A 12482-nucleotide genomic window follows, 5' to 3' on the forward strand; every position below is an offset into this window, starting at 1 on the left:
TTAAAAATGTACAAATACAAATTCTAAATCATATAGTATATTTAAAAAAAAAAAGAATTTGCATTTCAATGTTTGGATTATTTTGCATTTATTTACATTTTAAAAGAAAGTAACGAAATGAATACATATTCTAAAGTAATAATTTCATTTTATCTGTAAATGTTAATTACAGCTGAATAAATTCATTTACATTTTAATTAATTAAATGTATTTTGTTTAGGCCAGGACAGCTATACATTTAATTACAAATATTATAATTAATTACTTTTTAAAATATTTTATTTAAAATTGTGTTAAATAGATAAATACATGCTATGTTCAATGCAATTATTTGATTATATTTCATTTTATTTATAAAATAGAATGAAATATCATTAAGAATGATGACTGATATTTGTTTTACATTTTAATTACTTTATTTTTTTATTTTTTTTTACCTGCAAGAATCACAACTCCATGAATCTAGAAAATCTTTATTTAACTTTTTAAAAGAAAATATACAGCAAGCGGCTTGAAAGGCATGTGCATTCTCCTACAGTATATTTGCCAGTGCAAAGCTCTTAAATGTGGTGTGCTGAGCCATCTTTTGTGTCTGACATGACAACTTGATAGAGAGGTGTCGGCGGATGCTTCACCACAAAGGTGGTCGGGCCAGCATTCCCTTCCACGTGAGCGAGTCAGCCACCTGCAAAGGAGCGGGCTGATCTATTTAGTAGCAATGGCATTTTGACACCGAAACGTCAATATGTGATTCAAACCCTAAACTCCAATTCCTTAAAACCACTGCTTCAAAGCTTACTTCAAATCACAATATGTGAAGCAGAAACTGCTTCTTTGCTTGAATGAATCACCTGAGAGGTTCACGGGCCAATCAGGTGATAATACAGTAAATAATTGGAGCGTACACAAGGTACTTTTGTTGTCAATTCTCCAATATGCGTAGCACATACAGAAGATTGAAAATATGGTACTCAAGGGCTCATGGTGCTACAAAAAAAAAAAAAAGTATAAATAATAATCAGTATAAAGAAGCTAAATAAAACTATGGTATATACAGTATATACAAAAGTTTAAATTAAATGTGCAAATATCAAAGATTAGGGGACATGTGCAACATAGTCAAAGTTGTAGCTTTGAAGCTTTAGCAGTTGTCCATTTTCTGTTGCATTATATCTCTGCATATCACTGCCGTCGGGCAGAATCCTCGCATCTCCAAACCCATCACTTTTCAGAGGAATAAAAATGCCATGTTTGTTGAACAATTAACATTGGATCCTCAATAAGAGTAAGCCATTTTAAAGACTATAGATTGGTCAGTAATTTCTAAAAATCTCAGACTCACGTAGGGATTGAGCAATAGTATCAATTTGTAAAAAAATATGAAGTTGACCAAATTTGGATAGGTTTCCGCCCGACACCAGTTATATATACAGTATGTATTTGTTATACAGCAGCAGAAATATACCTGGCTAGCTCAGGGACTAAAGCAGGGGTGTCAAACTCACGGGCCACATTGTCGGTACGGTTTCCCTCAGAGGGTTGTTATGACTGTGCAACCATGTAAATGTTTCATCGCTTCATCACAGTTTTTTTTTTTACACAACAAATTTATGTAATTCTGAAATCAGAAGTTAAGGATAATAGTTTGTTAAAATGCTTGAAATAATTGCAACTTTTATTTATTACATATGACGATTTGACATTTTGGTAAAGATTTTAGCAAGAGCCTCTCCTGGAGCCGACACCTTATTGTGGTGGAGGGGTTTGTGTGTCCCAATGATCCAAGGAGCTAAGTTGTCTGGGGCTTCACGCCCCTGGTAATGTCACCCATGGCAAACAGGTCCTAAGTGAGGGACCAGACAAAGCACGGCTAAAAGACCCCTATGATGAATAATATAAATGGATGTAGGTTTCCGTTGCCTGGACGTGGGTCACCGGAGCCCCCCTCTGGAGCCAGGCCTGGAGGTGGGGCTTGAAGGCGAGCACCTGGTGGCTGCGCCTGCACCCATGGGGCCCGGCCGGGGCACAGCCCGAAAGGGTAATGTGTTTTCCAACTTCAGGGGGATCACACTCCTCAGCCTCCCTGGTAAGGTCTATTCAGGGGTGCTGGAGAGGAGGGTCCGTCGGGAAGTCGAATCTCAGATTCTGGAGGAGCAGTGTGGTTTTCGTCCTGGCCGTGGAACAGTGGACCAGTTCTACACCCTCGGCAGGGTCCTCGAGGGTGCATGGGAGTTCGCCCAACCAGTCTACATGTGTTTTGTGGACTTGGAGAAGGCGTTCGACCCTCGGGGAGTCCTGTGGAGGGTGCTTCGGGAGTACGGGGTACCGAACCCCTGATACAGGCTGTTCGGTCCCTGTACAACTAATGTCAAGAGTTTGGTCCGCATTGCTGGCAGTAAGTCGGACTTGTTTCCGGTGAGGGCTGGAGTCCGCCAAGGCTGCCCTTTGTCACCGATTCTGTTTGTTACTTTTATGGACAGAATTTCTAGGCGCAGCCGAGTCGTGGAGGGGGACCGGTTTGGTGGCTTCAGTATTGTATCTCTGCTTTGTGCAGATGATGTGGTTCTGTTGGCTTCATTAAGCCGTGATCTCCAACTCTCACTGGAGCGCTTCGCAGTCGAGTGTGAAGCGGCTGGGATGAAAATCAAAAACTCCAAATCTTGGTGGAGACCTTGGTCCTCAGTCAGAAAAGGGTGGTGTGGCCTCTCCAGGTCAGGGATGAGATCCTGTGGGGTTGGGGGGGCGTGGCTGGGGGGTGGCATTTGGTCCCCGCGGCCCCCACTGGGTGCCCAGTTGTGGGGGCGCCTCGGTGGGGCCTGCGGACCGCCCTGGGTCCACCAGGGTGCTCTCGGGCGGACCCCTGGGCCTGATCCCGCCCCTCGATTGATTGGGTGGGGTCCTCAGCCTCCGCGGTGCGGCCACAGCAATTACAGGACACTTCTGTCAGTCTTTCTGCAGGTAAAACGGTGTCAATTCACTTGCATGTATCCGCAGGCACACACCCCTAGGACTCTTTCACTGGGTGTGGGGTCACGCAATGACTGCGACAAATAACTCATGAATACGCAAATCGCTTGTGCATCCCCTCACTTGTACTTTCGTCCTGTAGATTTGTATAATTTACATAATTAATCCCACCACACTTCAGTTGTACAGCCGGGTTTACGACCCTTGTCCTGCATGCTTCTTCTCCTGTCCTTGTCCTGTTCTATCTTTTCCCTCACAGGGTGTAGCACTACAGCCCCATGCAACACTCATATTTAATGTTTCATTGTTGTAAATGATGTAATGATTTACTTCTCTCATCCTGTTTACAATTAGTGCTTTGTCTTTTGTCTTTGTTTCTCTCTCCCCTCGAGAAACTTTGTTCTGTTCGACCGATCCTGACCCTTACCCCTGTACCCTCATCTATTGCCACTATCATTAAATAAACATTTGTATACAGGCTAGCATCATCTGTTCATTGTGAACAAATATTTTCCAAATGTGGAGTAGTTGAGAGCAAAAAAATGCAACCGGTTCAGTCCAAAAAATGTTGAAAAAAAATTATGTACCTCAATAAAAATCTTTGTGTTCCCCATCCCACATAATCATCCCCTGCCATAAATACGCAAGGACACCCAAACTATGAACCCCCCCCAGAATTCTCTCATCAATAACACAATACACACATTCATCTTTTTTTTGTAAATAGAACATGATATTCCGTCTTACTGTGTGTGTGTGTGTGTGTGAAAGAATTTCCATCCATTTTCCATACTGCTCATCCTCACGAGTTGTGGGCATGCTGAAGCCTATCCCAGCTGACTCTGGGCAAGAGGCGCGGTACCCCTGGACTGGTCGCCAGCAAAAAATAATTTTCAAAACTAAAATGTTTGAAACCACTGCAGCCTTGCTTTTCACCAGGAGAGATCACTATAACGGATGCTTCACATAATGAACCCATTTTCAAAACAATTGGCCCAAGTGGCTCAGTGCTAAGTGAGTAAATAGTATTCAGTGTGCGGCATGCTGCACACTGAATAACTTCTAAACCTGAAAGACGTTTAGCAGTTATTTGTTATTTGTTCAGAGGTTCTCCTGCGGCGCCTCGGTCCTGGCTGGGGACGAGATCATCATTCATGGAGATTTCACCGACAACATCATTGCCGTGAATAAATCATATCGAGTCACTTAGCTCATTGAAGCACCTGCTGTGAAAACAGTCTTCACTCACCTGCATCCTCTTGTGGAGAAACATCAACTTCTGGTTCAGACATTCAATCTCCTGAGAGCACAGGGAAATATGAAAATATTAACCTATGTTAAAAAAGATTAATCTATAAAGGATGTTGTTACTTTGATTTTCAGTGCTATAAATAAGGTGCATCACTTGCATGGGTTATATTTATTTACCTGGCTCAGTTTTTCATTGCGTTTGAGTTTTATTTGAGGCAAACGCTCTTCAAGTCTCTGAATCTGCAACAATTGAATATTTTACAATCATTAAAAAAATAATAATAACCAATCATGTTCGAATGCTGTTTATTGTCTCCAGCTCAGCATTGAACACGGTCATCCCATGCAGGCTGGCTGAGAAGCTGCTTACCCTCGGACTAACACCCAACCTCTGCAGCTGGGTCTTGAATTTCCTCACACACAGACCCCAGAAAGTCAGACTTGGCACCTGGCCACCAGGCACACAGACAATAAGCACAGACAATCCTCAAGGCTGGGTGCTCAGCCTTCTCCTGTACACCCTCTTTACCCATGACTGCATCTCCTCCCGGGATGACACCACCATCATCAAGTTTGCTGATGACATGACAATCATTTGCCTGATCACCGGTAGACTCCGGTGGCTCGGCTGGTTTCCTGATGCAGTAAAAATAATCTCTCTTTAAATTCTGTAAAGACTAAAGAAATGATTAGCAACCTGAGGTGGAGGAAAGAGCAGCTTGCACCGCTTGTCATCAGTGGGACTCGGGTGGAGAGGGTGAAAACCTTCAAACTCCTCTGTACCCACATCAGATATGACCTCACATGGACCCACAACACCCAGCACCTCATCAGGAAGGCTCAACAGAAACTGTACTTCCTGAGGAAACTGAGAAAATTTGGAATTGCCCCCAAACTGCTAAGGAACTTCTACAGATGCACAGTGGAAAGCATCCTGCCCAACTCCATCACAGAAAGGTATGGGAACTATACCATAAAGGACAGGAAGGCTCTCCCGCTTGTCATTAAAACTGGACAACACATTTGTGGAGTAGCCTTCATAACACAACACCACATTTACAACAGTCGTGCCACAGAGGGCACAGAACATTTTCCGAGACAGCACACATCCACAATGCACACTTTTCAAACTTCTTCCATCTGGCAGACGCTACAAGAGCGTTGCGGCAAGAAAAACGACATTAATAAACAGTTTTTACCCACACGCCATCAGACTTCTGAACCAATAACATCACAATCTGTAAACCACACAGTGCAATAGTTTTCATTTGTAATCCTGTTTACTTGAATGTTTACACTGTGCAATGCCTCTGCAACCTGCAATACTTGAAGTCAAATCCCTACATCTTTGCACATTATTTACATATTGCTTTTCTTTGTATAAGTGGAGGGAGACTTGCAAAGTATTAATTGCATTGCTCCGTGCTCCCATTGTTTTTTTTTTTTACTGTGCATATGACAATAAAAATTTTGAATCTGAATAAGCCCTTTTTAAAAATTTAAATGGAAAAATCCATCCATTTTCTGTACCGCTTATCCTCACTAGGGTCGCAGGCATGCTGGAGCCTATCCCAGCTATCTTCGGGCGAGAGGCAGGGAACTGGTCACCAGCCAATCGCAGGGCACATATAAACAAACAACCATTCGCACTCACATTCACACCTACGGGCAATTTAGAGTCTTCAATTAACCTACCATGGATGTTTTTGGGATGTGGGAGGAAACCGGAGTGCCCGGAGAAAACCCACGCAGGCACGGGGAGAACATGTAAACTCCACACAGGCGGTGCCGGGATTTGAACCCCGGTCCTCAGAACTGTGAGGCTGATGTGCTAACTCGTCGAGCACCGTGCCACCAGATGGAAAAATAAAATCCAATATTTTAGAATGGTTTTAAATGAGGTTTTAAAATTTACATTTAAATATTTAAATATACACTTTAAATAAACTAAATTAAATTAAAATGCATATTATACATATCTACATATTATACTGTATTTCATGTCTGAATTAATTCATGTAACATTTAATAAAAACAAAACCAACTATATTTAGCCACGATTAAAATTAAATTTACTTATGCAATTAAAACATTAAATAAATAATTATGAATATCAGCATTATTTCTGATGATATTTTACATCTTAATGGGCAATTTGGAAAAAAAACATATTTACTCGATGAGAGAAAAAATTACATAGATAAATAAGTACATTTGAGATTAAATTTGACATCTTAATTTTTAGTAGCCTCATACCCTCTTGTCGACAGTTTGCAGTCTGGTCTTCATGCTCTTGTTGATCACAGTCATGGGGGTGCTTTTAGGGTTGGGACGCACTAGAAACAAAAGAAAATCACATTTAAAACATTTATTCATTCATCTTCCGTTCCGGTTATCCTCACTAGGGTCGCGGGCATGCTGGAGCCTATCCCAGCTATCTCCGGGCAAGAGGCAGGGTACACCCTGAACTGGTCACCAGCCAATCGCAAGGCACATAGAAACAAACAACCATTCAAACTGACATTCACACCTTAGGAGAATTTAGAGTCTTCAATAAACCTAACCTAACCATGCCGCCATTAAAAACATAAATATTGTAAAAAAAAAAAATTATAACTACAATGCATCTATGGGTCAACATCACTAAAAAGTGCCTTGGGTGTTCTCATCAGAATCATTCATTCATCATAAAAATGTAGCCAAATAATTCATTTTCTGCAGAATATTGAAACGTTGAGATCTTATTATGAGTGGCCAAACCTTTGCACACATACCAGTATAATGATAAGTATCTTAAACATGTTTCCTTTATCTTAAATGATTTTTTTTCATTGGATTTACGTGATGTTGTAACGTCTCACACACTGCTCTGCTAACTCAGAGTGTGTAACACATGGTTTATGATACTAAATCAACTAATTTTATGTTTTTCACTGTCCACAAAAACTTATTTGATAAAACAAGCCATTTAGGCCATGTATATTCTATTTCTATAATCATACTTAACATTTTATGTGTCCCTGACATTGCTGTCCACCCTGTCATAATGGGTTTAATGCCCGTTTAAGAAATCCTCTGATGTTTACACTGACATTATGATCAGCATTTTGTTTTTCTTCAATGGAGGTTGAAACAGTAGCTAGTTGCAGAGCAAATATTAACACTTATGTTTTGTAACTTTCATCATATTATGCGTGTAGTTTGATACCATCAAGTTTAACGTGCCTAATCTGTCATAGTGAAATATTTTTAAAAACTCAGAAATTTGAAATATATTTGTTAAACCGTTCAGTCAGCTTGCTGAATCATGTTGCTAAGTGAGGTGCACCATGTGTTCATAAAATGCTACATTTAGTCAAGAATGTCCACCTGTCATTGACCACCCTGCAGAAAACCCACATATTTTGCTGTTTGCATGTATATTGTCTGTTTGCCATTAACCCCCCCGCCCCCCTCCATAAAAAAGCGGAAGCTTAACTAATACAATGAATATGAAGTTAAATGGAAAATTTCTGATTTCTTTTGGGTGAAATTGAGAAGTTTCAATGGATCTTTATTGTGATATTGACTATATTTGACTTCAATGAATAGATGTGTGCTAAAGGGGAGGATTTGTGTCTTGTTATGAAGTGTAGTGTGAAGTTACCATGCTGAAAGATCTTGGCTACCTCGAGCAAGTAGGGCCTGTGAGGATAAACAACAACTGTGTTCATAAAGTGTAGCAGGGGTTGGGCAACACTTTTCATTTATTCTAACAATGTAGAATAGAAAATAAATAAGGAAAACACTAGCATATACCATGGTACAGACATAAAAATCAAAACTACATTTATTCATGATTCTAGAAGAAGAAGAAGAATCACCTTTTATTGTCATGCACATGCATGCATGCACATGAAATGTTTTCTTTGCTTTTAACCCATCACAGTGAACACATACACATGTTAGTGGAACACACTGGAGCTGGGGGCAGCTGAAAGCGCCCGGGGAGAATTTCAGGGTATCAAAGTCTTGCTCAAGGACACCACAGCCATGAGTACAGGGGATGTTGGCAGGTGGTCCAGTCAGGGTCTTGAACCAAGGTCCCCCACGGTGGCAGGCGATGATCTTAACCATTGATCCACAGCTGCCCCTGTTCTATTTACTTATCCAAAATTAAATTAGCTTGACAATTAAATTAGAAGGGAAAAATTAATTAAAGATTCAGCATTACAGATAAAGATTAAAAAATGTGTAAACAATTATTAGCACTACAGTCTGCGATTGGCGTACCCCGCCTCTCGCCCAAATTCAGCTGGGATAGGCACCTGCTCACCCACTACCCTAATGAGGTTAAGCAGTACAGAAAATGGATGGCAAGCTAGAGCTAAAGTTTAATATTGAATTGCATTCATTCATTCATTCATTCATTCATTCAACTTCCGTACCACTTATTCTCACTAGGGTCGCGGGCGTGCTGGAGCCTATCCCAGCTGAATGCGGGCGAGAGGCGGGTTACACCCTGAATTGGTAGCCAGCCAATTGCAGGGCACATATAAACAAACAACCATTCGCACTCACATTCACATCTACGGGCCATTAAGAGTCTTCAATCAACTTACTGTGCATGTTTTTGGGATGTAGGAGGAAACCGGAGTACCCGGAAAAAAGGCACAGAGAAAACATGCAAAACTCCACAAAGGCGAGGCTGGATTTGAACCCGAGTCCTCAGAACTATGAGGCAGACGTGCTAACCAGTCTTCCACCGTGCTGCCACATCGAATTACATTTCAAAACAAATTCCCGTGACAGTGCTTGCATGGGTTTTCTCTGTGTACGCTAGTTTCCTCTCACATTCCAAAAACATGCATGTTAGGTTAATTGGAGACTCAATTGTTCATAGGTGTGTATGGTTATTTGTCTACACTGTATGTGTGCCCTGCGATTGGCTGGCGACCAGTTCAGCGTGTACCCTGCCTCTCGCTCAAAGTCAGCTGGGATAGGCTCCAGCACACCCGCAACCCTGCGGTTCATAGAGTGATTGGATGGATTAAAATAAATAATAAATTAAAGAAAAAAAGTAAAGTCAGCAAAAAGTAAAGTGCAAGGAAAAGGACGCTTTGTAGTTAACAACTAGGAAACCACCTCAGACTCATCTAACATCAATTACCAGTATGCTGTTTTACATGTTCTGCACTTATGACAAAAATATATTTACCATAACAAAATAAAAATGATGATGTATAAAATGAATCCAAACTATGCAATTAATATTTCCACTTAAAATGTTACTATAAATCGATGAATAAATATGAAACAAATACTTACATTTGCTTGCTGTTTGCTGGGATGGAACTGTTCAGAGGGATCAGAAATCCTTGCTGATTTCTTATCTGAACATGTAAAGTCAGTGATTGAGTAATAAAATGTACAAATATTATTATACTGTGTTCTGCTTACCTTGAATATAACATCTGAAGAGTTCAGACCAAAGGAGGTGGCGATGATCTAAAACGGATGGTATTATTATAGACATACAGTGTTATATATCTATATCTATATATGTAAATATGTCTATGTATCTATCTATCATTATATAAGTCATATTGACTGACCGTCGCTGTAGTGTGTGTGTGTGTGTGTGTGTGTGTGTGTGTGTGTGGTGTTGCTGTGACAACAACATAACAACAAGCGGCGGGAGCACCTGTACGATGGAGGACATGTCAGCCACATGAGGAATGGACACCTCGCGGAGAGCCACCACTCTGTCATCTGCAACATACATCAGTTACCCATAAGTTATTAACTATAACATGCACTGTGTATAACTTGTATGCACAAGTGTGCCAAATAGAAAAGCTTAAGAGAAAAAAATGATTAAATTGTTGTACTTCGCAGATATTTAGACAATGTCTTTTATGGGTTTTTACAGTATATTTACTTACTGCAATGCCCTCACATGTGGGAAAGGAGAGGCACAGTCGCCGTCGTACTTTACAGCTGTTTATTGAACGCAGGGATAACAATAAAATACATTTAGCAGTCACACAGAAGCTGCTGTCGACCACAGCTCATGCCCAGACACTCCGACGCGGACTCGCAGGCGTCACACATCAACCCACCAGACCCTGCCTCTTAAAGGCACATAACAGAGACTCTACAGTATTTTCTATATAGTTCGTGTTTTTTTTGTGGTCAAAAACAACAAGTGTGTTTTAATCCATTTAAATGTGTTTAAAGCATGATGGAGGGGTAAAACCATTTAGGAAAGTATTGATGGTCTCTCTGTATCTACAAGCCCAATTCCAATGAAGTTAGAACGTTGTGTTAAACATAATTAAAAACAGAATACAATGATTTGCAAATCATGTTCAACCTATATTTAATTGAATACACTACAAAGACAAGATATTTAATGTTCAAACAGATAAACTTTATTGTTTTGAGGAAATAATCATTAACTTAGAATTTTATGGCTGCAACACGTTCTTAAAAAGCTGGGACAGGTGGCAAAAAAGACTGAGAAAGTTGAGGAATGCTCATCAAACACCTGTTTGGAACATCCCGCCTGGTGAACGGGCTAATTGGGAACAGGTGGGTGCCATGATTGGGTATAAAAGGAGCTTCCCTTAATTGCTCAGTCATTCACAAGCAAAGATGGGGTGAGGTTCACCTCTGTGTGAACAAGTGCGAGAGAAAATAGTCCAACAGCTTAAGGACAATGTTCCTCAACGTACAATTGCAAGCCGGGCCGGCTTCTCTGGGCCCGAGCCCATCTAAGGTGGACCGATGCAAAGTGGAAAAGGGTTCTGTGGTCCGACGAGTCCACATTTCAAATTGTTTTTGGAATTTGTGGACGTCGTGTACTCCGGGCCAAATTGGAAAAGAAACCATCCGGACTGTTATGGAGGCAAAGATCAAAAGCCAGCATCTGTGATGGTATGGGTAACTTTTGGAGTAACATATGCTGCCATCCAGGCAACATCTTTTCATGGACGCCCCTGCTTATTTCAGCAAGACAAGGGGACCGGGGTTCAAATCCCGGCCCCGCCTGTGTGGAGTTTGCATGATCTCCCCGTGTCTGCTGGGGTTTTCTCCGGGTACTCCGGTTTCCTCCCACATCCCCAAAAACATGCATGGTAGGTTAATTGAAGACTCTAAATTGCTTGTAGGTGTGAATGCGAGTGCAAATGGTTGTCTATGTGCCCTGCGATTGGCTGGCGACCAGTTCAGGGCGTACCCCGCCCCTCGCCCAAAAATAGCTGGGAAAGGCTCCAGCACGCCCGTGATCCTAGTGAGGATAAGCGGTACGGAAGATGAACGAATGAATGAAGTTGTCATATCAGAAGAAAAATGTAGCCATGTTACATGAAGAGATTCATGTCGAATGATTCAAACCATATCAGAATACAGGCACACGCACAAAAAGGTGACCAGTTCATTTCAAGCTGATGGTCATGAATGTCTTGCTTTGCTTAATACGTAAAGACTTGGGACTTTTCGAGGCTGAAATCAGAGTTTGGAAAGTATTTAAAGCCTTTTCACTTCCTCTCAATTTTGTGTACAAGAAGAAGACTGTTGTTTTTACACAATTGTTTTGCCTCAGCCCGAGTTTGACAGTATGCTTGGACCCAATGGAGAGGAGCAGTAAAATGCGAGAAGATAATCATTGAACTCTATTTAAAGTTAGTCGTTAACCAAAACATGGCCATAAATAGAAATTGTACACCAAACACAGGACAGGGGTCCTCAGTTTACGATGGTACCGACATACGTCACGTTGCACAGGAAGGCAGGCTCAGTTATCATCAGTTCATGGTCTTCAAGTGTTTTTCATATCGAGAGAAATTATGACTCGAGGACTCCGTTCACGCTCCGACTTTATGCCTCAATTCGGGTTGCCGGCGTTCTGAGCGGAACTCCTGTCGTAAACCGAGGACGCCGGTGGATCTTTTCGATTCAAATGCAGCTGTTAGGCTTTTAACATGGAGAAGAGCTTAGTTACCTTTTACTCGAAAACAACCTTTAAAAAACTATGAGCATTCAATTGGCGTCAATAATTTACTGTGTATTACAAGTCATCGACTCAGAGCCACCGGTTGCCTTGGCGACACCTCAATCGCGAGGAAATTTCATGTTTGAGTATGAAAACGTGACGTGAAACATCAACAAACCATTTTTGTCGAGTCTTCTGAGAGCGACCCAAACCTTGGTAACACGCGTGGGTCCCTCCAACCTTACGTTAGACATCTTTTTTTTGTCTTTAACGTCGGTCGTGAGGCCGC

General features: G+C 41.3%; 1 protein-coding gene across 2 annotated transcripts; it reads right to left on the bottom strand.

Moving 5' to 3' along the window:
- Positions 1-515: 515 nt before the first annotated feature.
- Positions 516-12482, bottom strand: si:zfos-1056e6.1 (uncharacterized protein LOC107988029 homolog). Of its 2 annotated transcripts, none has more exons than XM_061702063.1 (9): positions 12372-12482; positions 9902-9969; positions 9658-9705; positions 9526-9590; positions 7865-7902; positions 6475-6554; positions 4396-4458; positions 4217-4267; positions 516-685 (listed from the first exon to the last, which is right to left on the bottom strand). In XM_061702063.1, exons 1-9 carry the CDS (start codon positions 12445-12447, stop codon positions 632-634), a joined length of 543 nt encoding a protein of 180 aa, XP_061558047.1. In that variant the 5' UTR covers positions 12448-12482; the 3' UTR covers positions 516-631. The 2 variants fall into 2 exon arrangements, with proteins under 2 accessions (XP_061558047.1, XP_061558056.1); XM_061702072.1 differs by lacking the exon at positions 516-685 and adding an exon at positions 2912-2952.

Source organism: Phycodurus eques, chromosome 2 (genome assembly GCF_024500275.1).
Source record: "Phycodurus eques isolate BA_2022a chromosome 2, UOR_Pequ_1.1, whole genome shotgun sequence".
Taxonomy (NCBI): Eukaryota; Metazoa; Chordata; class Actinopteri; order Syngnathiformes; family Syngnathidae; genus Phycodurus; species Phycodurus eques.